At 45.3% G+C, this 24,138-nt stretch overlaps 1 protein-coding gene across 1 annotated transcript in view; it reads left to right on the top strand.

Moving 5' to 3' along the window:
- GRM7 (glutamate metabotropic receptor 7) overlaps positions 1-24,138 on the top strand; it is a 1,785,443-nt gene that overhangs the window by 995,670 nt on the left and 765,635 nt on the right. The window contains exon 5 of the mRNA XM_069206344.1: positions 19,590-19,730. Within this exon, the coding sequence (XP_069062445.1) occupies positions 19,590-19,730 (141 nt within the window). The remainder of the gene's footprint in view (positions 1-19,589; positions 19,731-24,138) is intronic.

The raw sequence follows: 24,138 nt of genomic DNA, 5'->3' as shown, positions 1-24,138 counted from the left end.
GAGTAAAGTATTTGAACCAACACACACAGTAACTTAATGAAATCAATACAAAATGACACAACACAGGTTTAGAAAAGTAGAGAATATTTATCTAAACAAAACAAGACCAAAGCAACAAATATCCACAATACACAAGCCAAGTTATAAATTAAAAAGCAAAAAGAGTATTTATGAGGTTTCAAACACCTTGGGTGCATGAAAAATAACCGTGCATGGGCAAGTGTGTGTCAAAAATGGCCTGCGATGGGGCGATTTCACTCACGAGCGAGACCTTGCGTCGTTTCTCCTTTCGTCGAGTTGGGGCGCGTCGTTTCTTCTCTCCGCAGTCGATCCGGTCAGCACTCTTGGGTCCGGGCAGGCCATGCGCTGTTTTTACACGCCCAGCGGTGTTTGCTTCAGAAATCCAGCCACACGATGACCGAAAACCATGCAGCACGGGTTGCGATCTCACCAGCCTCCGTCATCGATGCTGCACGTCATTTCTCCAGCTCCGTGCGTCGATTCTTCAGTTGCGTTACAGGCAGCGTGGATTTTCAGCCGCGAAGCCGGCAGCGCGTCGTTTCTTCAGCCACAGATCGGAGTTGCGTCGATCTTTTCCCCGCACAGCGTTCTGTGTGTGGATTTCTTCCTCTTAGGCTGCCAGCTTCTCCTTTCAGGGTTCCAGGAACTGGATGGGCACCACAGGGAAGAGTAGAAGTCTCTCCAGAGACCCCAGGTGCTGGCAGAGAGAAGTATTTGCTGTCCCTGAGACTTCAAACACCAGGAGGCAAGCTCTAAATCAAGCCCTTGGAGATCTTCACAAGATGGAAGGCACACAAAGTCCAGTCTTTGCCCTCTTACTCTGGCAGAAGCAACAACTGCAGGATAGTTCCACAAAGCACAGTCACAGGCAGGGCAGCTCTTCTTCCTCAGCTCTTCAGCTCTTCTCCATACAGAGGTTCCTCTTAGTTTCCAGAAGTGTTCTAAAGTCTGTGGTTTTGGGTGCCCTTCTTATACCCATTTTACCCTTTGTAGTAGTCTTACTTCAAAGGAAAGTCTCTCTTGATTGTTAAATCCTGCCTTGCCCAGGCCAGGCCCCCTACGCTCACCAGGGGGTTGGAGACTGCATTGTGTGAGGGCAGGCACAGCCCTTTCAGGTGTAAGTGACCACTCCTCTCCTCCCTCCTAGCACAGATGGCTCATCAGGAAATGCAGACTACACCCCAGCTCCCTTTTTGTCACTGTCTAGTGAGAGGTGCAACCAGCCCTACTGTCAAACTGACCCAGACAGGGAATCCCCAAACAGGCAGAGTTACAGGAATGGTTTAAGCAAGAAAATGCTCACTTTCTAAAAGTGGCATTTTCAAACACAAAATCTCAAAATCAACTTTACTAAAAGATGTATTTTTAAATTGTGAGCTTAGAGACCCCAAATTCCACATTTCTATCTGCTCCCAAAGGGAATCTACACTTTAATCATATTTAAAGGTAGCCCTCATGTTAACCTATGAGAGGAGCAGGCCTTACAACAGTGAATAACAAATGTAGCAATATTTCACTGTCAGGACATATAAAACACATTACTATATGTCCTACCTTAACCATACACCGCACCCTGCAATTGGGGCTACCTATGGCCTACCTTAGGGGTGCCTTACATTTAAGAAAATGGAAGTCGAAATTACAGTTTAAAACTGCACACACAGAAACTTCAGTGGCAGGTCTGAGACATGATTACAGAGCTACTTATGTGGGTGGCACAACCAGTGCTGCAGGCCCACTAGTAGCATTTGATTTACAGGCCCTGGGCACCTCTAGTGAACTTTACTAGGGACTTACTAATAAATCAAATATGCCAATCATGGATAAACCAATTACATACACATTTTGTAAAGGAGCACTTGCATTTTACCATTGGTTAGCAGTGGTAAAGTGCCCTGAGTAACAAAAACAGCAAAATCAGAGTCCAGCACACATCAACAATCTGGGAAACAGAGGCAAAAAGTTAAGGGAGACCACGCCAAGGATGAAAAGTCTAACACCATGCTATAACTAACACCACATGGGGAAGTACTGATGCTGTGGATTTGCCTTTTCCACGTTGGGGGTTCGGCTTTTCCTCTGTTTGAAGTTCCACAGGTTTGAATGGGGAATAATACTGCAATAGGGACATTTTCCTTATGCTCAGAACACATAATATTGCAATTTCTGCCTTCAAAAATGTCACCATGTGAAATTTGCACTGGGAAAGATTGCCTTACATGTAAAGTATTTGTGCACCAGTTGTACTTACCATTTGATCAGGATTATCATAGGCCAAACTCAATGTCAGCTGTTTTTTCATGGTCTCCCGGTGAAGAGCTGAGATGATACACTTTGTAAACAGTGAGCTGGAAACCCCTACAAAGAGCAGGTGTCCAGGGCATTGACTGCACAATTGACGTCAAATGGAGGTTTTTTTAAATTCCCCGGGATGTCAGCCTTTGCAGTTGGTTTTTTGGGGCTGGGTCTGCACGGCCATCACCTGGCTCTAAGCTGCTCCTCCTTGCCTTGCCCCCCACACCCTCCTTGGTTGGCCAGAGGGTGATGGGCTCAAAGTCCCATCCCTATTTTCTTCACGTTCACACTCTCTGCTCACAAAGTAGAATTAACTTCAAAGTTGTAAGGCCTGCGAGTTTTAGCTCATACTTCCTTTTGGCAACACACAATACGATGCTGGGTACAGAAAGGTGCAGTGAAACGCTGTGCCTGCATGCAAGTTTGAGTCCTGTAGTGTGTGGTATGTTTTGAAGGCTGGAGTGATCTGTACTTGATGGTCTCTCACCCGACACAGAATGTCATTAGTACTTGTCACAGCAGCTTGGCTCTCCCAGAACTGTCTGTCCTGACCTTGGACCTGAGTTGCTGCCTACATTCCTGCACACACCTACCTGTTGTAGCTTCAGACAGGGGCGTCGCTTGGCCAGTAAGACTCAATTCCAATAGGTTCCAAGAATACCTCTGGGAGTACGTAAGCTATACAAAACATATCATGTATCATACCACTATACAGTAAAGTAGAGCACAACACTCAGCAGCACAACACAATATAACACAATGCAACATAACATTGCTTTTAAGCATGAATATGCAGGCAAGAATTTAGAAGGGAAAATAGATTTTGTGAAAGATGCAGAAAATGTAGATGAGTTTCTGGAAAATCAAAAAGGGACGTCATTAACATGCACCCCAAGGGGCGTAACACAAACAGCTACAGTCCCTATGGCACAGGAGGACCACAGCCCTTCAGGGGCCCCCAAATCATACAATGGTGAATAAATATCTGTGTGATATATGAAACACAGGCAACCCCATTATATTGAGTTACGCCACTGCATACCCCACAGCCCTCCCTGCCACAACCCTGGGCACAATGAAGATTTTAAACATTAAAAATGTTAACAATATTCATGTAAACAAAGGCTTTACAACCAGGAGTCCTGAGTGAATGAGAGTGATGTTGTTTATGGTGCTAGGAAAAAGCGTATATATGCTTGGCAGAAGCTTTTGTGGGGTTCAGGTCATAAACGTAGCACAGGGTCCTTCTCTTGCATTAATGGTAGCACCCAGTGGCAACGTAGGCTACCTGCCTTATCGAAAATATACCGAAAAGATTTAGTAGCACCAGCACCAGGCCTTGAAAAGACTAGGACTTAGAGCAAAGAGTCCCTGCTGCTTTCTGCTTGTGACAGCACTGAACTTACTTGGGCTTGCTGTAAGCAACATATAGAAAATTTCACTTTGTGAATTTAGGTGGTCATTATGAGCATGGCGGGAAACACCGCTCTGCCAGCGGTGGCGGAAACTACCAGCAATAGGCTGGTGTTCCGGCCTGACAAATAATAAAGCACATGAGAAACAAGTAGCGGATTAGCCACACACCGCCAGCAGTGGAGTGGCGAGAAGGACAGAGGAGGCCGCCCACAGGCCGACAGAAAGGCCCTACACACCCACCAAACAATGAAGCACAAGACCGCCGTCACTTCCGAGATGGGAACCACTGCCACGCAAAGCGTGGCAAAAACGAACAATATAAAAGGAAACATTCACCGTAGACACACAGAACATTCCAAAGCTGACCTGGAGAGAGAGTTGCAAATAAAACCATTGCTGCTCCTTGCAATATACCTCCACGACCGTGACCGCCAACAAAGATGACGATGGTAAGTACCGCAACCTAGTACACATGGGAAGAAAGGGCACAGTTACACGCCCACCCCACACACCCATCAACATACTCCCAACCCCTCCCACCATCCCACACCATACACACCAGAATAAGATGTACTTACCCAACACAAGGCAACAAAGACCTGCACCAAAGTACACACATTTGCACACCATCCCCCCCCCAATGTAACGATGCACAATGCCACCATATTGTGCCAATAGCACCACTGGGCACGCACACTTTAATAATATATAAACAAAAGTAATGTCCAAATAAGGCCATTGGCCTGTCCATACTGAAAAACCCTGAAGGGCCCAAATAGGTCAGACTTGACTCCCACATGTGCACACGGTACTCCACTATAAATGGACATGAATGGGGCAGCCAGGCACCTCAGGGAACAGGGGCAGGGGGTGGAGGGGGTGGGGACTTACGTCTGGAAGGGGGGCTTGGGCTTACATTTGGGAAGTGGAGGAGGTTTGGGCTTGCCCTTGGAAGGTGGTGGAGTGGGCTTGAACTGGGGGGGGTAGCAGAGGGACCTGGGGCAACACAGCACTTCTTCCTCCCTGGGGAGGGAGCACGGGAATGGGAACGGTGGACTGGGGCAGACTGGGGTGTGGAACCAATGGACTGGGCAAGGAGATGGGCACGTTTAGGGATGAGACAGGGTGGGCCAGTGGGCTCAAACTGGTCAACACAGGAGAGGAAAAGTTTCTTAGGGGCAGTTGGGGTTTATATGGAAGAAGGTGTGGGAGTGGAGGTAGAGGGAGTGCTTGTACCAGGTGTAGGTGTGCTGGACGTGGATGCAGGTGTCTGTACAGTATGCTGATGTGTGGTGGATGTGTGTTGTGTGGGTGTCTGTGAACGTTTGAGTGTTTTGGGAGGAGGGGGGTGGACACAGTGGGACAAGACAGGCTGCCAGTGTACATGGATGTTGTCTGGGTGTCTGCAGGTCTGGTGAGTGTGCTGCATGTGTCAGTCAATGTAGTTGTGGTGAGTGCAGGTGTGGTGTCTGGGGTTGATGACTAAATGTCAGATGTTGTGGTGACTGCAAGAATGGGGCCAGCAGCAGTGACTGAGGGAGCAGTGCTTGTGGGTGTGCATGTTGAGGTAACAGACAGGGACGCGGGAGAGGCTGACACACTGGGGGAAGTGGATGTTGTTGTATGTGCCTTTGTATGTTGGGTGTGTGTATGCCTGTGGTGGTAAGTGTGGTGCTTGTGTTTGTCTGTGTGCTTCTTGTGTATTGAGGTGTGTGCATGGCTGTCTGAATGTGTGAGATGGGTGAAAGGAGTGGGGTGCTGGAGTCCAGAGCATGAAAGGATCTCTGTAGGCTAGACATGGCACTGTGAATGCCTTCCAGGTATGCATTGCATTGCTGCATCTGGGATGCTAGCCCCTGGATGGCATTCACAATGGTTGTCTGCCCTACAGAGATGGTCCTCAGGAGGTCAATAGCCTCCTCCGTGAAGGCAGCAGGGCTGACTGGGGCAGGGGAAGAGGTGCCTGGGATGAAGGAGACGTCCACTCTTCTGGGTGAGCGGGCACGGGCAACTGGGTGGGAAGCAACTGAGAGGGCAGAGATGGCATGGGGGTGGCAGAAGATGACAAAGAATGGGTGGGCCCACTAGGGTCCACCAACAAGGAGCTGCCATCGGAGGAGGTATCACTACCACAGTGGTAGTTGCCTCTCCGTGGTACTCCCCTCACCCTCCAACCCACTGGTCTCCTTGGGCTCTGCCGACTCTGCCTCCTTGGAAACATGGACACCCTGCATCCCCACTCACCGGTGCCACTGCTCGCTCGCCAGTTGATGCTGATGTACAAAAAGAACACAAGAGCACAGGGCTGGGGAGAAAAAACATGAGAAAAATCTGTAAATACCTGACTAAATGTACATACATGGTGCACACACAACCACATCTAGCTCACACACCTACACGCAGCACCTACATTAATAGTCATGACTATGCCCTTGACTAGTGGCCACTACCCCAGCATACAACTCATCTCCCACATGAAACACGACCTGATGAACTGTGTGGACTACACACATGGGGGACCATGCCCATCCAACTCACCCACTAGTCCATGGGCCCACAAAGCATCCAAGAACACAGGAAGATCAACCCCCATGGGCCTATTTGGACCTTCAACACCTGCCCCACGCCATTTCCAAGTCTATGGGGGTCAGGACTGCAGGAACACACCTGTCAGAATGCCTGGCACTAGACAACATACATACCACAGCACTCAAACACATCAATCAAAGTAGGATTAAAGAGTGTTGTTACTCACCCCTTGTGGCTGCTGTGCTGCCTTCAAGCACCCATTCAAATCCGGATAGGCCACTGCCAGAATACAGGCCATTAGGGGGAGTCAGGGTCTGACGGGCACCCCTTCCTCGGGAGGCCTTCCCCAGCTGCGCCTCGCAGGTCTTCCTGGCCCAGTGCCTCAGGTCCTCATACCGCTTCCTGCAGTGTGTGCTCCGCCGGTTGCAGACCCCCAGGGTTTTCTTTTGATGGGCTCTGATCTGTATGGGACACACAGAGAAGAAACACTGACATCAGGATATGGGCATCTGATACAGCTGACATGTCGTCCCCTATGGAATGGAAACTTCACAGAATCATTTTACCAACTCACAAACAGCAGATGCCTCACAATCTACACCTGTGCAGTTACATATCGAGCACACATGCATGCAGGCATCCACCACCATCACACACATCCATGCAATACTACCACCAACTCACCTGCCCCTCTGTTCACCCATAAAACTTGGCATACAGGGATAGGACCCCGTCCACCAGCTTCCCAAGCTCCTCCGTGGTGAAGGCTGGGGCCCGTTCCTCTGTGACTCGTGCCATTGGAGTAACCAGAGTCAGGACAAAGCAGCACACTCAGTGGAGTACTTGCCTGCACGGGAATCGGGAGTCAAGTGTAATGGGTTTTGACGAAGTGGCATACGCTCTGCGACGGTGTGCACCGTCACCGCCGGTGGCGATCATGATAGGACCAGTTCCCCATTGACAACCATGTAAACCAATGAACACCGCCTTCCGCCATGACAACTCCCGCCAGCGGAATGATGTAATTTCCACTCCCTCAGACCTGGATGGGAGGAGGCTGCCATTTTGCTAGCACCACGTACATATATCCTGGCCAGGGGCCCCATTTAGGGCCTACAAATCCCAGCCCTTAGTCGCATGCTCACATGAGTGACTGATCCTCACATACACCCATCTCATGAAATGTATCCACACTGGCATGCCAGTAGAACAGAGGTATCTCTGCATACATGTGCTTAACTTTGTACATAATACATAGCTTGTGTGTGTAACCTACGTTTTGCACACCAGTTGTTCATTCACATGTATGTGTACCCCTCATATATGTTCTTTCCTCCCCCATTGGGTCATGCCCATGTGGCGAGGGAGGGCCCCATCTGTGTACAGACCTCTTGTTGATTTGGAAACCATGGATGAACATCACATCATTGTCACCTACAGACTCAATTGTGCAACAATCCATGAGCTATGTGCCTTACTGGATCCTCTACTTAAACCGGCTAATTGGAATTAGCATGCCATCCCTACTGAAGGGAAAGTGCTATCTGTACTCCATTTTTTAGCTATGGGCTCATTTCAGGTGACAGTGGGCATGGGTGCGGGGTTCTCACAGCCAATGTTTATCCTCACCCTGCCCAAATTCCTGGATGCATTTGTCCAACACTTGCAGACATATGTCCAGTTTCCCCAAAGTGCTGAAATCCCTGCCATCAAGTCTGGAATTTATTTCCTTTGCTAACATCCGCCATGTGATAGGTGCCATTGATGGAACCCACATAGCCCTCATCCCCCCAAGAGAGAATGAACAGGTGTGCCGGAACAGAAAGAAATTCCACTCCATGAACATACAATTGGTGTGTACTGCTGGGCAGTACATATCACATGTCTATGGCAGGTTTCCAGGATCAGTCCATGATTTCTTTGTCCTGATGAACGGCAGTGTACCACACTTGATGGGACAACTACGAGGGGACAGAGGATGGCTCATAGGTGAGTGTTATTGACACTGGATCTGTACATAGCTGACAACCAGCCTGTATGCAAGTTATGGCATTATGTTAAGGTCCTCTTTCGCTGGCACCATCCTGTATGGTGGTATGCACCAAGGACTTCAGTGCAGCATCCATCCTTTGGCCTCCCCCCTGGTCCACTGATGCCCTCCCACTGCCCCTTGCCCCCTGTGCCTGTGTCCCCTGCACAGGTCTGGCAGTCCCACTTGCACTGGGGCCATCTTCATCCTACCTGTTGATTGGTGGAGACTCTGGCTTCTGTACATGTGGTCCACCGGTCTGTGGCCTGGAGACACTGGTGTGGGGTTGTTTGGCCAGAGCTGATGGTGGTGGCTGGGAGGTAGGGGTGTCAGTGGTATCCTGGGAGGGACTGCTGGAGGGTGACAGTCCAGGACTGTGTGATGGGCCAGGGTATTCCTCACTGCCCATACATCCCACTCCAGTCTCCTGAGTGGGGCCTCTGTATCCATGTGGGGTGCTGGCACTTTTTGGCCTTTCCGTCTGGGTGGCATGGGTGGTGGTGCCTGTGGGGAGGAATGGAAATGTATGTTACTGATTCAAATATGGATGCACAGCTCTGCCCCATTTTGTGCTGTTTATTCCCCTGTCGGGCCATGTAGGGACTTTTTGTGGGATTATCCTTTCATTTTGCCTGGGATATGGAGGTGCATTGTGGGTGCAGTAGTGCCATTGTGAATCCTTGCAGGGGTGGGTGACTATGCACATGGGGAGGGATGTGGGCCTGTTAGTGTGTTTGATGGGCATTCAGGGTGACTGTATGTGGATGTTGTGGCCTGGGTGGGGATGTGGTCCTGGTGGTAGTTGGAGGGTTGGGGTGGTACATGCATTACAGGTGTGGTCAATATGAAGTAATTGTATTTGACTTACCCGAGTCCAGTCCTCCAGTGAGTCCAGTGAGGCCTTTGGGTGCAGGATAGCCAGTACCTTCTCCTCCCAGTCAGTGTAGTCAGGGGGTTTAGGTGGGGGTCCTCCCCCAGTCTTCTGTACCGCAATGTTGTTCCTGGATGCCATAGACCTCACCTTCCCATGCAGGTCGTTCCATCTCTTGTGGATGTCGTCCCTTGTGCGTGGATGGTTTCCCACTGTGTTGATCTTGTTGACAATCGTCTGCCATAACTCTATCTTCCTGGCGATGGTTGTCTGCTGCACCTATGCCCCGAAATGTTGTGGCTCAACCTTCGGTATTTCGTCCACCATGGTCTTTAGCTCCCTATCTGTGAAGCATGGGTGCTTAGGGAGTGCCATGTTGTGTGTTATGGGTGTGGTATTCTGGGTTTATTGGTGAGGGTGCTTTTGTGTATATGTGTGTGTGGCTTTTGTTATGTTGTGCTCAGTGTATGTGTGTAGTGTTGTCAGTCTCATTCGTGCTATTGGCGTTGCAAAGGATTGTTGGAGTGTGTATGTGAGTGTTTTATAGTTTTGTGGATGTATGTCAGGTGTGTGGGTTTCAAACTTGCCAATGTGTGCATTTCTTGCTGTTGGGTCCCATTGCAGGCCGTGGCGGTCTGTACCGCCAATGGTTGCTTGACATCCACTATCTGCTGCGGTGATTTGTGCATCATTATTTGGTGGGCGGAGAATTTGTCTGCTTGGTGGTGGCGGGGTGAGTTGTACAGCCTTTTCGCCATCATGGGCCCTGGCAGTACCTGTAGGTTGCAGGATTTTTGAAGGTTTTTGATTTTGGCATCATTATACAGCGGTGTGCTGATCACCGCCACTGGCGGTCTTCTGCTCACTGTTGCCATGGCGGTCAGCGGTGATTGCCGCCATGTTCATAATGAGGACCTTAGTGTGCGGTAGGACCTTCCTGATATCACAGCAGTGCTTGCAATGGAAACAAGCATTTGCAATCCAATGGGTCTCATGTTTACTCAAGTTAAAGCTATTAGTGTTGTAAACTCCTAACTGGACTTTTCTTGCCACATAAACTGAAAAGTAAAACAGTTTGACATAAGCAAGCTGACGGCCACCATGAGCACAAAGCAAACACACAAAAGGAAACAAACATTCGGTCGCAGTGAAATGTATTGGCAAAAGTGCAATTATCCATGTAACCCACAAAAAGTGCAAATATCCATGTAACTGGGTCAATGTCATGCAAAGCACTCTACTACTGCCCAGCATGATCATGCTGCCTATGAAATAAAGAGAAAAAAATAGAGAAGAAACCATACGGATACATGGAGCCTCGTATGTTTAAAGTAGTTGGCTGGTGCACTCGAGGCGGGCTAAACACTGGAAAAGGCATGACATATTCATGCCTTTCACTAATTAAATCAAGCTAATTTTAAAAGGCAATCCCACAAACCAACCAAACTGATGGGCTTGACATGGGTTTGGTTAAAAGCCCACACAGAGATTACACCAAGGATAGAGCGCTTTGCGCTCCACCCTAAAAAGAAGTGCAGGTATCCTATACCACATTACCTACCTACCTCTGAGAGATACTGCTACTCTCCAGTTAGATGTATTGCACATCTGCTGTGAAATGCATGTACTCTCCTTCTTAAAATAACAAACAAGGTACTCGGTACAGACAGTATCTACCCATGCAAAGCACTGGATCACATGAGCCCTATGACATCTGTGCTATCACCTCATTACACTTCACTGTAGTGGACCATAAGTGGATAACTAATCTGCTCTATTGAAAATAGGGAAATACTGAGTCGAAGAATAAAATGTGAGTCTGCCTTGCAATTTTGCAAAAACATTGACCTTCCATACCAGTACAGTTACAACCTCTGGTGAATTCTAACGCTATGTGGATTTTCATAAGCTCGCTCCTTAGCCCTTGTTTTGGAAAGTTAATTTAGCATTCTAATGGATACTTGCCCTTTTTATGGAAAATTATACTAAGTTGCCATTATTCACTCAAATCAGTGGGGGATTTCATGGAGACACATCTAAATCCAAGTTATGCAAAATAAATCGTATTCGTTAATCGGCGAATGAACACAATTTGGATCAACTATAAGAAGCAACAGATTGTGCTTTTCTGTTTAATAGAAATACGTTTTATGAAGAAAATATTTTCCAACCAAAACATTTTTTTAAAGTGGAACTATCTATTACATTTGGTCGATTATTATTGCTGTCCTTATAATTCGAAATAGAGCGAATCAATTTGTCACTCATGTTTCACATTAGAAAAATAGAGCACAATATATTTGTTATGCGTCTTTGTGGGTAAACAGCACAAATATTTCCAAACAAGTTTCCTTTATTTTCTGTCCTGGTGAAAAAATGTTTAAAACAGTCAGGTACATTTAATGTAGAAAAAGTCTCTTTGCTACGTTCGGTATTAAGATGACAAGAAAGAACCTTATTGTTAGAAATGGGGTTTTTGGTTGGCAGTCATGTTGCCCTCTGTCCAAGCAAGAACCCTCACTCTAGTCAGGGTAAGTCACACACAATCCAAAATCAGCCTGTGTTCACCCTCCGGTAGCTTGGCACGAGCAGTCAGGCTTAACTTAGAAGGCAATGTGTAAAGCATTTGTGCAATAAATCATACAACACCCTAGCATAACACCACAAAAATACACCACACAGTGTTTAGAAAAATATATAATATTTATCTGGGTATCTTCAGGTCAAAACGATCAAAGTTGCAATACGAATTTGTAAAGATATCACTGAAAAGTGATAGAAAGTGTCTTAAGTCTTTAGAAAGTAAACAAAGTCTCTTTTAAGCACAAAGTACCTGGTTTCTGGTGGAAAATCTCCTCAGAGGGCCACAAAAGAAGAGGTGCGTGGAAAAAGAGTGTGTGCGTCGATTTCTCCCCAGCACACACAGGCTTGCGTCGTTATTTTCCACGCGGGGGAGTCGGGCGTCGTTTTCCGGCGCGCGGACAGTCTCTTTCTGTGGATCGTGGGGATTACCAGATGTCCCGGGTCTGTGCGTGGATTTTCCTGCTTGTTCTCCGGCTGCGCGTCGGTCTGCGGGGCTGCGCGTCGAAAGTACGATCTCACGGCAGGCGTCGCGTCGATTTCTCCTCTAGACTTCGATCTGCGGGGCTGCGCGTTGAAATTACGATCTCACGGCAGGCGTTGCGTCGATTTCTCCTCTAGAGGTCGGGCGTCGTTGTCCTTGCGAGCCGTGCGTCGGATTTTCGATCGTCCCAAGAGCGTCGCGTCGATCAGCGTCGGAGTGCGGCGTTTTTCTCGCCGCGAAACCAGCTGTGCGTCGAAATTTTCGGCGCACGGAGCGTCCAAGTAAAAGAGAGAAGTCTTTTTGGTCCTGAGACTTCAAGGAACAGGAGGCAAGCTCTATCCAAGCCCTTGGAGAGCACTTTTACAGCCAGACAAGAGTTCAGCAAGGCAGCAGGGCAACAGCAAGGCAGCAGTCCTTTGTAGAAAGCAGACAGGTGAGTCCTTTGAGCAGCCAGGCAGTTCTTCTTGGCAGGATGTAGTTTCTGGTTCAGGTTTCTTCTCCAGCAAGTGTCTGATGAGGTAGGGCAGAGGCCCTGTTTTATACTAAGTTGTGCCTTTGAAGTGGGGGTGACTTCAAAGAGTCTCTAAGAAATACACCAAGCCCCCTTTCAGTTCAATCCTGTCTGCCAGAGTCCCAGTAGGGGGTGTGGCAGTCCTTTGTGTGAGGGCAGGCCCTCCACCCTCCCAGCCCAGGAAGACCCATTCAAAATGCAGATGTATGCAAGTGAGGCTGAGTACCCTGTGTTTGGGGTGTGTCTGAGTGAATGCACAAGGAGCTGTCAACTAAACCTAGCCAGACGTGGATTGAAGGGCAAAGAAATGCTCACTTTCTAAAAGTGGCATTTCTAGAATAGTAATATTAAATCCGACTTCACCAGTCAGCAGGATTTTGTATTACTATTCTGGCCATACTAAATATGACCTTCCTGCTCCTTTCAGATCAGCAGCTTCCACTTCAACAGTGTATGAGGGCAGCCCCAATGTTAGCCTATGAAAGGAGCAGGCCTCACAGTAGTGTAAAAACGAATTTTAGGAGTTTTACACTACCAGGACATATAACTACACAGGTACATGTCCTGCCTTTTACCTACACAGCACCCTGCTCTAGGGGTTACCTAGGGCACACATTAGGGGTGACTTATGTATAGAAAAAGGGGAGTTCTAGGCTTGGCAAGTACCTTTAAATGCCAAGTCGAGGTGGCAGTGAAACTGCACACACAGGCCTTGCAATGGCAGGCCTGAGACAAGGTTAAGGGGCTACTGAGGTGGGTGGCACAACCAGTGCTGCAGGCCCACTAGTAGCATTTAATCTACCTGCCCTAGGCACATGTAGTGCACTCTACCAGGGACTTACAAGTAAATTAAATAGTCAATCATGGATAAACTAATCAGTAGTACAATTTACACAGAGAGCATATGCACTTTAGCACTGGTTAGCAGTGGTAAAGTGCCCAGAGGTCAAAAGACAACAACAACAGGTCAGAAAAGATAGGAGGAAGGAGGCAAAAAGTTTGGGGATGTCCCTGTCAAAAAGCCAGGTCCAACACTTATATTGTGTTTTTTAAATGTTTTTACGTAGTAATTAGATGGTGCAAATATATAAATGACTAGCAAAGTTGGATGAAGTGCACAACCTTTGCATGTCAAAAAATCACATTGCTTCTGTAACTCACACATCTTCATTCCAAAACTGTTTTAGCTGGGAAATTGTTTTCTTTGAAAATAGGACAGGTAATGGTGGGGTTTTCTCCTCCAGCATTACACTTTTAGCTGATGTTATCACTTTTTACAACTATGACAACTTCTTGAAGTTAACGGTGTTAGTGAAGACTTTTAAAAACTCACTGCAACTTCATTCAGTTCTCCTAATGAGGTACATATACTCTGGCTGTTCAGTAGTGTCACCAAATGAAAATCTCACCAGAAGACAATACTCGTGGCCAATGTCTTCTTCAGGCAGATTTGAAGCTACAACAGACAACAAAAGCACCGCATGTGGTTGATGGGTTTATTATTTAATCGTTCTTCCTTTTCTCAGCATCTTCTACCATTTTTTTCTTCTAGTTGTATCGCTAGTTCTCCCTATTGACTCCTTCCTCCACCTTTCTCGACCCTTCATTTTCTTTCTTGACTGTAAAAAGGCAATCCTAAATTAAAAAACTCTTCATGTACTACATTGCCTATCTAATGATTTTTACTGTCATTAAAATGTATTGTAAATGGCATGATGCGCTCTTCCGTGGTTAGTTCCTAAGGTAATAAAGATAATGATGATGATACCACAAAAAAGCTGATAGAGCGGCTCCAGTATGTTCAGGTTTCGTGATCAGCGGTGAGCATTTTTTAATCTCTGCTGTACGCTGGTAATTAAAAACCTTCACGGCTCCAGTTTCAGGTTGTTGCCTGAATTTTAGGCTGTGCTGCTGTTCTATTACTCCAAATGCTAAAACATTTATTTTTGTAATAAAAAGGGCACACAATTAGTTTGCCATTCCATTTTAAGCTTAAATCGGATACCATACTGTTTTACATTCTCTGTTCTATCTTAGTGTGTTGCACATAGTCCAGTCTCATGCCAGGGATTGGTTCTCCCCAGTGTTGAGGCAAGTAAAGTATTTCTGTCGGGGGCGGCTCCTCCGCCATGGTGGAGGAGCGTTGACTCATGCCAGCAGCAGCTGAAAACCTTTCACTGTAAAACAATATTAAATTATTACTGTTTTATAGTTAAAGTTTTATAGTGATATTGTTTTATAGTGTTTTATAGTTTTCAGCTGGTTTATTATTGTTTTATAGTGAAAGAATTGGGACCTTGGGGCTGTGATGGGGACTAGGGGGAGTGGGTTGTGACAGGGACACTCCCCCTCAGTGCGCATGTATGTTTGGCCGGCTGTCTCGGGCTGGCCATACACATATGTGCACTGGGCTCTTTCCAACCCAGCAACCCAGGCACTGCTGAGAGCTGGGCGCTCAATCCAATCCTAACGCTGCTTTCATGCTGGTAGCATGAAAGCAGCGTTAGGAATGGACGCAGGGTAGGCTGGGAGCCTGTGCCTGCAGTCCAGTCTAGGAGCGGATGGGAGCGGCGCGGTGTGGCACGGATTAAAAAGGTACTTTTTAAAATTATTTATATATATATATATATATATATATATATAAATATATATATATATATATATATACTTATATACATATATATATATATATATATATGTTTTTGTCGTGCTCCTCCACCAAACCCTCCCACCTCTGCCACGCTGACCCTTTTCCCTCCTGTGAGCCACCACTGATTTCTGTAGGTGATTTAAAGCAGGGTTTCCAACCTTTTCTTTAGTGAGAGGCACTTCTGAGCAATGAAAAACATTGTGAACTACTGAAGGCCAAGCCACTTATGCAGTGTTATCAGACACCCCCACACACAGCTTCTTTGACATTAAGCCTAAGCCTGGTTTGAACAAAATATTTGACTAGGGGCACTATGACAGGGCTGCCATGTATGTCAGTGAGAGTGTTTTTTGGGGATGTGTTAACGTGTGCATATGAATGTGATTTATGTGTATGGGTAAATGAGTCTGTTTTGAATGTACTAGTGGGACCGGACTGTTTCACCATATATGGCACCATTGCATGTATAACACAAACATACAACCATTTTTTTAAAGGGAAGAAATTTAAAATGAGGACAAATATTCTGCAAAAATATTCATAATATGTAACATATTTATGCATTTTAAATTTCTTCTACCGGCCACTGAGAGCAAACGGCCTGCTGTTTGTAAATGTGCCACTTTGAAATGAAAAAAATGTAAAATGAAGAGTTAACTTCATTTTTAAGATACATCTTAATTAAAATGTCCTCCCATTTAAAAGCATCCAGAAACATAATTTTGTTCTCACTCTCCAATATGGATTTGACAAAGACTTTTATTTGTTTTTAATAAATAATTTTTTATTGATTTTGCAGAAAATAATAAAATAATGATACATGTATAAATAACATGAAAACAACTGATGCTCGAGTACAATCAGCCCCCGGTCCCGGTCAGAACTCTGTATGTGATATCCGTGTGCCAAGATGATAGTTGTGGACATGGTCTCAGTCACTTGGGGAAGGATACAGGAGTTAGAGGGAAAGGGAAGGGAGGGGATCCTCTCCTCTTCTCCTTTGGTGACGGCACCCCTCCTCCAGTTGTGCTACTCTTTACAAGCTAGGTGCATATTGTAGTCTCCCACTGCCCCCACACTTTGTCGTACTTGGTTGGGCACCCCCTGGCTTCATACACCAACCTCTCACGCTGTGCACACCAGTCCACCCCTCTTCTCCATTTACTCAGTGCCGTAGCTGTTTCGGCCTTCCAATCCACCATGATGTCTCTCTTCGCCACCAGACATGGACAAAGACTTTTATTTAAGATTTAAAAACCTCACTGCTTCAGTTCTTCACCTCTGTACTTCACCCTGGGTCATAATCTGACTTCAGCACTGCTCATTACCAGGCCATGCTATCTGTAGTCTGAAGATAATAATGTAAAATAAACACAGCCTTCCTTACCTTTAAAAGGAAAATGTGACCCTATGCCTACTTATAATGAACTCAAGGCTGTGAGCTACTCTGAAGGTGTCTGTGAGCTATTGGTGGCTCACATTGACCATGTAAAGACACCTGAAGTTTCTGGACAGTGATTGTGTGGCTTATAAATCATATCTAAGAAGATATAAACAGGCTATGATTTGGAAAGAAATATCGACTCACCAAAACAATTTTTTCGTCTCTTAACTCCCTTCTTCATCACATTGGGGTTCTCGCACAATTGATCCCACAGCCAGGCTTTGCAGATTACTATTGATCTTCTTTCATGAAAAAATTAGGACCTTCTGAAAGGAATCCTTAGGACTCCTCTGTGAGTCATGTTACACATAGATTCCTGAGAACCCATCATAGTGGGAAAATCATTTATTTTTATGCCGTCTCTGAACCTGAAACCTGTTTACTTCTTTAGCAGCTGAAGAGTCACTAGTCACACTTGACCTGGTGATGGACGGTTCCTTCAACAGCATAATTAATTATTTGCTTCATATATATAATAAATCAGCAAAGTGATATTTTGTGAAGGAATATTTCCTCCTGTAGTCAAATATAACCTGACAACTCCACAAAATCTTGAAAAATATGCATACAACACAGTTGCAAGCCTATCTGCTTTGAAAATTAGGATTCTGCCAAAGGGATAGGATTGAATCCACCATGGCAGATGTAATCAATGCTTTGGATGAGCTGCTTGATGCGCGTGTCTTTTGAATGATGTTTTTATTTGTTCTCTCTGGCACATTTGATGCAGTGGTCCATGGGATTCTAATATGCCCGATAGCTGTAGCAATAATTGGTTTAAATCTTGTCTTGGTAGGTGAAAGAAGAATGAACAAATATATTCTTATGTCTAAAATGTTATGCCGTCAAGTGTGGGAATCTTAAGGGCTGAGTGCTATCTTCCATATATACATGAAACTACCATTGACAAGTGTTGTCTTATTGTATCTTTCAAATGTTGAGAATACCCAGTTGTGGGTTAAGGTGCACATGTTTGAGTATCTTTGAGGCCCTGTTTGCCTGCTCCCACAAAATCGAATCATGAAGGGGTAAAAGCTGAGTTAATGAAGTCGAAACTGAATTCATTATTGTTGGGGCACTAATAAACTCAAGAGGACTATTCTGTCCTTGACCACTCTACTATGTTTGAAGTTTTTCTTGAAAATGTCCGACCCAAGGGGTCACATGGTTTGCAGATGGTGTAAAATATCTTCTTCCTTTTTGACTGATTAACAACTATCACTCTTCCTATTCTGGTCAGTAAGGAGGCAACCTTTCTCTATTTACACCATTGTTAATTTGTATAAGACTAATTGTAGTGCATTACACTTAAGGACTGTGAAATCAAAAAACACAATTACAAAAAACAGAGAATATGAGTGTCAGTCTTTTATGACAGAAGAAAAGTAGACTGGCTCACTGAAGTCTCCAAAGCTAATTTTGTGTGTTCATGTAACGGATACCATGGATGCCATGAATGTCATTTAGGGGCTATAGCAACCCACGACTTGCTCCCTGTGACCCCTGGTCCCTTCCTTATAACCTTTAGCCTCTAGAACACCAGAAATGGGAGCTCTAGATATATTAATTTTTCAAAAATAAAAAACAATTTGTTTAAAGCTCAAGTACTTCAGACTGAGTGCACTGGAGCATCAAATTTTTACAAATTGTTTCCTTTTGACCAGATCATCAGCCAGCCCCAGCTGTCCCTAAGCAACCAACCGTTAAGGTCTAGCTTACAGTCCTTAAAGCTGACTAAGAATTGAAGAGTTAGATTTAGTTTAAGCGATCATTAGTTAACTGGACATGCAGGAATCTCTAGAGAAGAGACATGTGGGAGTGGTCTTGTTCTGCATTATTCATGTTTAGTCTGGTATGGACCTGAGCACAGTAAGTAGATGTGCAGTTCCAGTGATTCCATATCATACAAGTTTGCCCATCTGAGGTCCTGGTGATGCTCTGGGCCCATTACCTTACTTTTCTTCTTCCAACTGACCTTTTTCGGGTGCTCGAGTGGTAAAGGGTTGAATACATTTAAATCTTATAGGCATATGCCATACAAGAATTTCAGCTGAGGCAATACAAAAGATGAGAACCAAAATCCGATTTTCAATATATAGATTGTGGCCTTCTGGCCTAATCATTGGAGAATACGCATTTCTACTCTCATTTCTCCATGTTTTCTAACATTCTGTGAAGTTTTCTACTCTCTAGTCCACAAGGTTTTTAATGAGGCTGATCTCAGAGTCCTGCTTCCCTTGAAAACTCCACTTTCTGTCCAAATTGGGATTAAAGGAGAAACTAGCAATGAGAGCACAAATGGCAAACATATTGGGTAGGAATTTCACCATTAGAGGGTGAAGAGTCCCATGTTACTGGTATCTTCATCGTAGAGATCCTGCGGGATGGCTTTTGCTATAAAAGGACAACATTAGGACATTTGCCGATCTTCACCAAGCAGGTGGAACTTCATACCGTTTTTGAAGGAGACAAAAGAGCGTGCCACTCTGCATTTCCAAGAGATGTCTGTCTATATTTTAGAGGTGCATCCCAAGAGTTGAATTGGTAGTGGATGGACCTCTTCCAAGAAACCCCGTTTTAAATGTATTTATTTCTTAATCTATCCTTAGCATGTTGGTTTATTACCCAGTAGCAATTGCACAAAACAAGTATTTTTGGTCATTAGTCAGTTTCCATGTGCTACACAGTGACCCTCCAAACTCCTGCCACGCCCACTCGTCCATGGTTTGCACCTGACTCATCTTGTTTGTTCCTCACAGGATTTGATGCCTACTTCACCACCCGAACCCTGGAGAACAACCGGCGGAACGTTTGGTTTGCAGAATATTGGGAAGAAACCTTTGACTGCAAGTTGACAATGACCGGCTCGAAAAAGGAAGACACTGACCGGAAATGCACAGGTTAGTTATTCACCTTAAGCCCCCTACTAGTGCCCACAAGCACCATTTTGTGACATGAAGCTGTTAAAATTCTTGCAATTACATATGTTTCTGTGTGGCGAACAGAGTATTCATCGTACTGGGCAATGTTCAAATTATTGTTTACCACTTCTATGAAGTCTGGGTGTATACACCCAGAAGGTCTACCTGACTTGAGGCCACAAACAGTGAAGTGCAGTCTCTTGTGCATGGTTTAACCAAGTCATACCCGGAAACACCAGATGGTTCTTACTTACATAACTTCTGTCCTGTATTAATTCTGTGCTGTTTACACGCATCTCAAATAATATTATTCTTGAGAACGATTTTAAATTACAAAACAGTATTACTATTTACAAAATAATAACATGGTTTGAATTCATAAAATGATTTTTTTTTAAACGAAAATCTGCTCTTTTTTCAATTTTGAGATGTCTCCCTTCTTCTTCGCACTGTAGTAATTTCTGATGAATCCACCTCACCTCCAAACTTCTGCAAATTACGTAAGATTGAGGTGTAAAGCAATCTTATTGTAAGATGCTCTTCTATACATGTGTAGCTTGTTACTTTCAGAAATTATATTTTATTTACTAAAAAAGCATATAGAAGGTGTTTAAGAAGTGCTTAATTTGAGCCGGTGGTTGCAGTTGGGACCCACCAGTACTCTTTTTTAGGGAACGTCATTTGCTTTTCCTTCCTGATTCCAAGAGAGACAAAGGCTGTTTTCAGTATAGTCCGTCAATAAAGTTGGTTCATACTTGACAGCCAACACGTGTTTCGTCACAACGTGACTTTATCAAGGCTGTGAAGGTACAGAAATCAACATATAAACATGGACATATGTAAATGTATTTCAGAAATACATAAAACACATTTGTGCACCAGCTGAAACACGAGAAAATTGTCCAGTGACTATTATTCGCAAAAACCAAGGATATTCCATGCACACATCACCAAAAATGGGATGAATGTGGAAGAAAGAAGGAGCAACGTGTGCATACATCAAAGGTACAGATACCCACTATTAGAAAAATGTATAGCCCTTGGCACGAAAACCTAAAAAGTGGGTATCAAGAACAACAATTGATGTCGCAGACATCTATTGTTGTTCTTGATACCCACTTTTTAGTTTTGCACGATGGTGTGCACCGCAGACAAGCTTCGGCCAGGGCTGAGAGGCAGGACATTATATGGATCTCTGGGAGATAGACACCTTCAGGACTTTCTCCTACTTTAAAGTGGGCTCCACGTATAAATGTTGGACACTCAGATCCAACTCTTTAGTTCACCTCTGGACCTGTGGAAAACTCAGAAGGACTGCTGTGCTGCTCTGCAAGAAGGACTTCTACTTAGTTGCCCTTTTGCCTGAGTGAAAGAACTGGAACTGCACCTTGATCCTAGGACCACCAGAGTGACTCCAGGAGCTAGTTGCTTGATCAGAGGCTCGGGAAGAAAAAAGGCTCCAACCACCTTGAACCCAGCGCCTGGACTCAGTTGGCTGTGAGCTTTACCCCCCCAAGTGGTGCCACCCCAGTTCTGAACCCATAGAGGTGGGCCTGAAGATGCTCTGCTAGCCCAGCTGTGTCCTTGCAAGCAAAAGCAATGCATCTCTTCACAATTGCTTTGGAACTGCTGGGGCACGACACTTCTCGGACACAGAATCTTGCATCACAGCCTGCAATCTCCTCAGAATTGCTGCAGCATCACAACCCCGCGGCCGGTGGCATCACTCCGCATCGTAGCCCCACACCGTCAGCACCCCCAAAATGCTGCAGATCCTTGATGCAGGACTTCACATCTCAAAGCACTCATCAATAGCATTCTCAATAATGAAAATGCAGGCCTCTGCATCACAGCACTGCACGTCCTCGGAACAGCCACTGTGCAGCGCATCCTAAACACAGAATCTTGCAATGCTCCGCCACCAGAATTTAAAGTACTTTTGTTAGAAAGTGGGTCCCTAGTTGACTGAGTTATGCACTGTGTCCAAGAAGGGACCACAATTCTTGTCAGGGTAAGTCAGATACACAAACTAAATTAACCTGTGCGCATCCTCTGGTAACTGGGCACAGAGAAGGTAGGCTTAACTGAGAAGGCAATGTGTAAAGTATTTGTGCAACACTTAAATAAAGTAACACCACAGCACAAAAAGAAGACAACACCAGTTCAGAAAAATAGATAATATTTATCTGTGAAAAACAGGACCAAAACATCAAACATCCAATAAGTAGAAGCTGAGATATGAATTCTTAAAGATTAAATGTAAAAACAGTACTTAGAAGTCACTAGCTGTCAAAAGGTTACTTGAGGTCACGAGGGACTGTTGCAAATATAAAATCTAGGCCGACCACAATGGAGGGAAGCTCGGCTACAAAACCTAAACAGGGTCCACTGACATACCTTTGTTGGAGAAATGTGTAGAGGGTGACGACAAGATGTGTTGATATTTTTACCACACCCGAGGCACTGCGTTGTCGGGCTCCGTAGAAGTGAATGTGATGTGTTATCACCGTACCATGAAGAGCATTGTCGTTGGGCTGTGCAGTCTATGATTCTGCTGTTGTCGGGAAGCAGATGCATCGCCATTAAAGATGTGATGCACTGATTTTTCTGCTGCACTGGGGTGATGTGTCGCTTTGTGTATACTTTAGCTGCAGAACCCACTTCTGAGGCCCACACCTCGAGAGGGGCACCTCACACAAGGGTAGGACTCACAGATGTAAGAGTTCAGCAGCACCAGAAAAGTTGAAAGCAGTCTTTGATGTCCCTGAGACTACAAGAAAACAGGGGGTAAGCCAACAAGCCCTTAAAGACTCCTGGGGTCTAGGATGTAGATAATAAATCCAGTCCTTCTCTCTGCAGGCAAAAAGTAGCAGGCCATCACGGCAAAGCAAGTAGCAATGTGGCAGTCCCTCCTACAGTACAGCAAACAGTAGGCTAGCACTGCAGTGCAGTTGCAGAGTGGTAGTCCCTCCTGGCAGCACAGTAGTCCTTCATTCTGGCAGAGTGTCCTTAGTTGCAATAGAGATCTGATTTGCTGGAGTTTGTGGTCCAGGACTAATACCCAAAAAGAGCTGTGGTGTAGGGAAGACATCAAAGGTGTCCTCTGAAGTGCACAAGGGTCCCTTTCATCCTAGCCCTGTCTGTTAGGCTCTCTGTGGGGAGTAATCAGGCATTTGTGTGGAGACAAGTCACCCCTATTGAAGTTTAAGTGTTGATCCCTCCATTTCTATCTGCCCAGGAAGACCCATCAGGATGCAAATGAATGCAAGTGCATCTGAGTGTCCTGTGTTTGTAACTTTCCAGTGGGAATTCACTAAGTGTATCTGTCACCCATCCCAGCCCAGATGTGTATTCAGAGACAGGCTAACGTACAGAAAGGTTAAAGTAAGAAAATGCCAACTTTCTATAAGTGGCATTTTGAGAGTTACAATTTAAAATCTGACTTCACCATACGTTGTGAGTCCAGAGACACTAAACTCCATACCTCTATCTCCTTACAATTAGAGATTACATTTAAAAATGTTTTAAGGTAATCCCATTGCTATCCTATTGGAGAGATAATCCGTGCAGTAGGGAAGAATGATTTTAAGAGTTTTTCACTATCTGCACATGTTAAACTTAAAAATACATTTCAACTTCTTACATACACTGTACCCTGCCCCTGGGGCTACCTTAAGGCTGCCATACATGTAATATAAAGGAAGGTTTGGGTCTGGCAAGTGGGTACACTTGCCAAGTCGAAATGCACAGTTTAAACTGCAGATAGGTCCTGCAGTGGCAGGCCTGAAACATATTTTATGTACAGGGTCTGGGCACATCTAGTACACTTTACTAAGGACTAAGTACAAAGTACCTACACTTTAGCACTAGTCAGCAGTAATTAAGTGTCCAAAATACTAAAAGTCAGCAAAAATCAAGTCAGAGAACAGGAGGTCAGAGGGCAAAAAGTTAGGGGATACCATGCCAAGGATGCCAGGTCTAACACGTGTCCCCCCCATCTGAAAGTGGGAAGAGCTACCCAACCCCTTGGGAGTTCTCTTCACTACGGTTGAAGAACCAGGAGCGACCATCAGCACTGGCATGGTCTGTTTCAGGATGGTGTTCCACCATAGAGTCCATTCCCTTTAGAGAGATAGACGACCTCAACAGTTTGGGATTCTTCCCCCTCATCTGTATTAACCATCTGAGGGGCCTGTGGTCTGTCTGAACCTGTAAGTGAGTGCCAAATAGGTATGACCTTAGCTTCTTCAGTGCCCAGACCACAGAAAAAGGCTACCCTTTTAATCGCACTCCACCTTTGTTTCCTGGGAAGTAACCGCGTACTAATGAAGGTTAAAGGTTAATCCAGGCCCTCTTCATTTAGCTGTGAGAGCATTGCCACTATAGC

The sequence above is a fragment of the Pleurodeles waltl genome, chromosome 9 (assembly GCF_031143425.1).
Source record: "Pleurodeles waltl isolate 20211129_DDA chromosome 9, aPleWal1.hap1.20221129, whole genome shotgun sequence".
In the NCBI taxonomy this organism is placed as follows: domain Eukaryota; kingdom Metazoa; phylum Chordata; class Amphibia; order Caudata; family Salamandridae; genus Pleurodeles; species Pleurodeles waltl.
The sequence above is the reverse complement of the archived record's forward strand: the minus strand, read 5'-3'. Positions and strand labels throughout refer to the sequence as shown.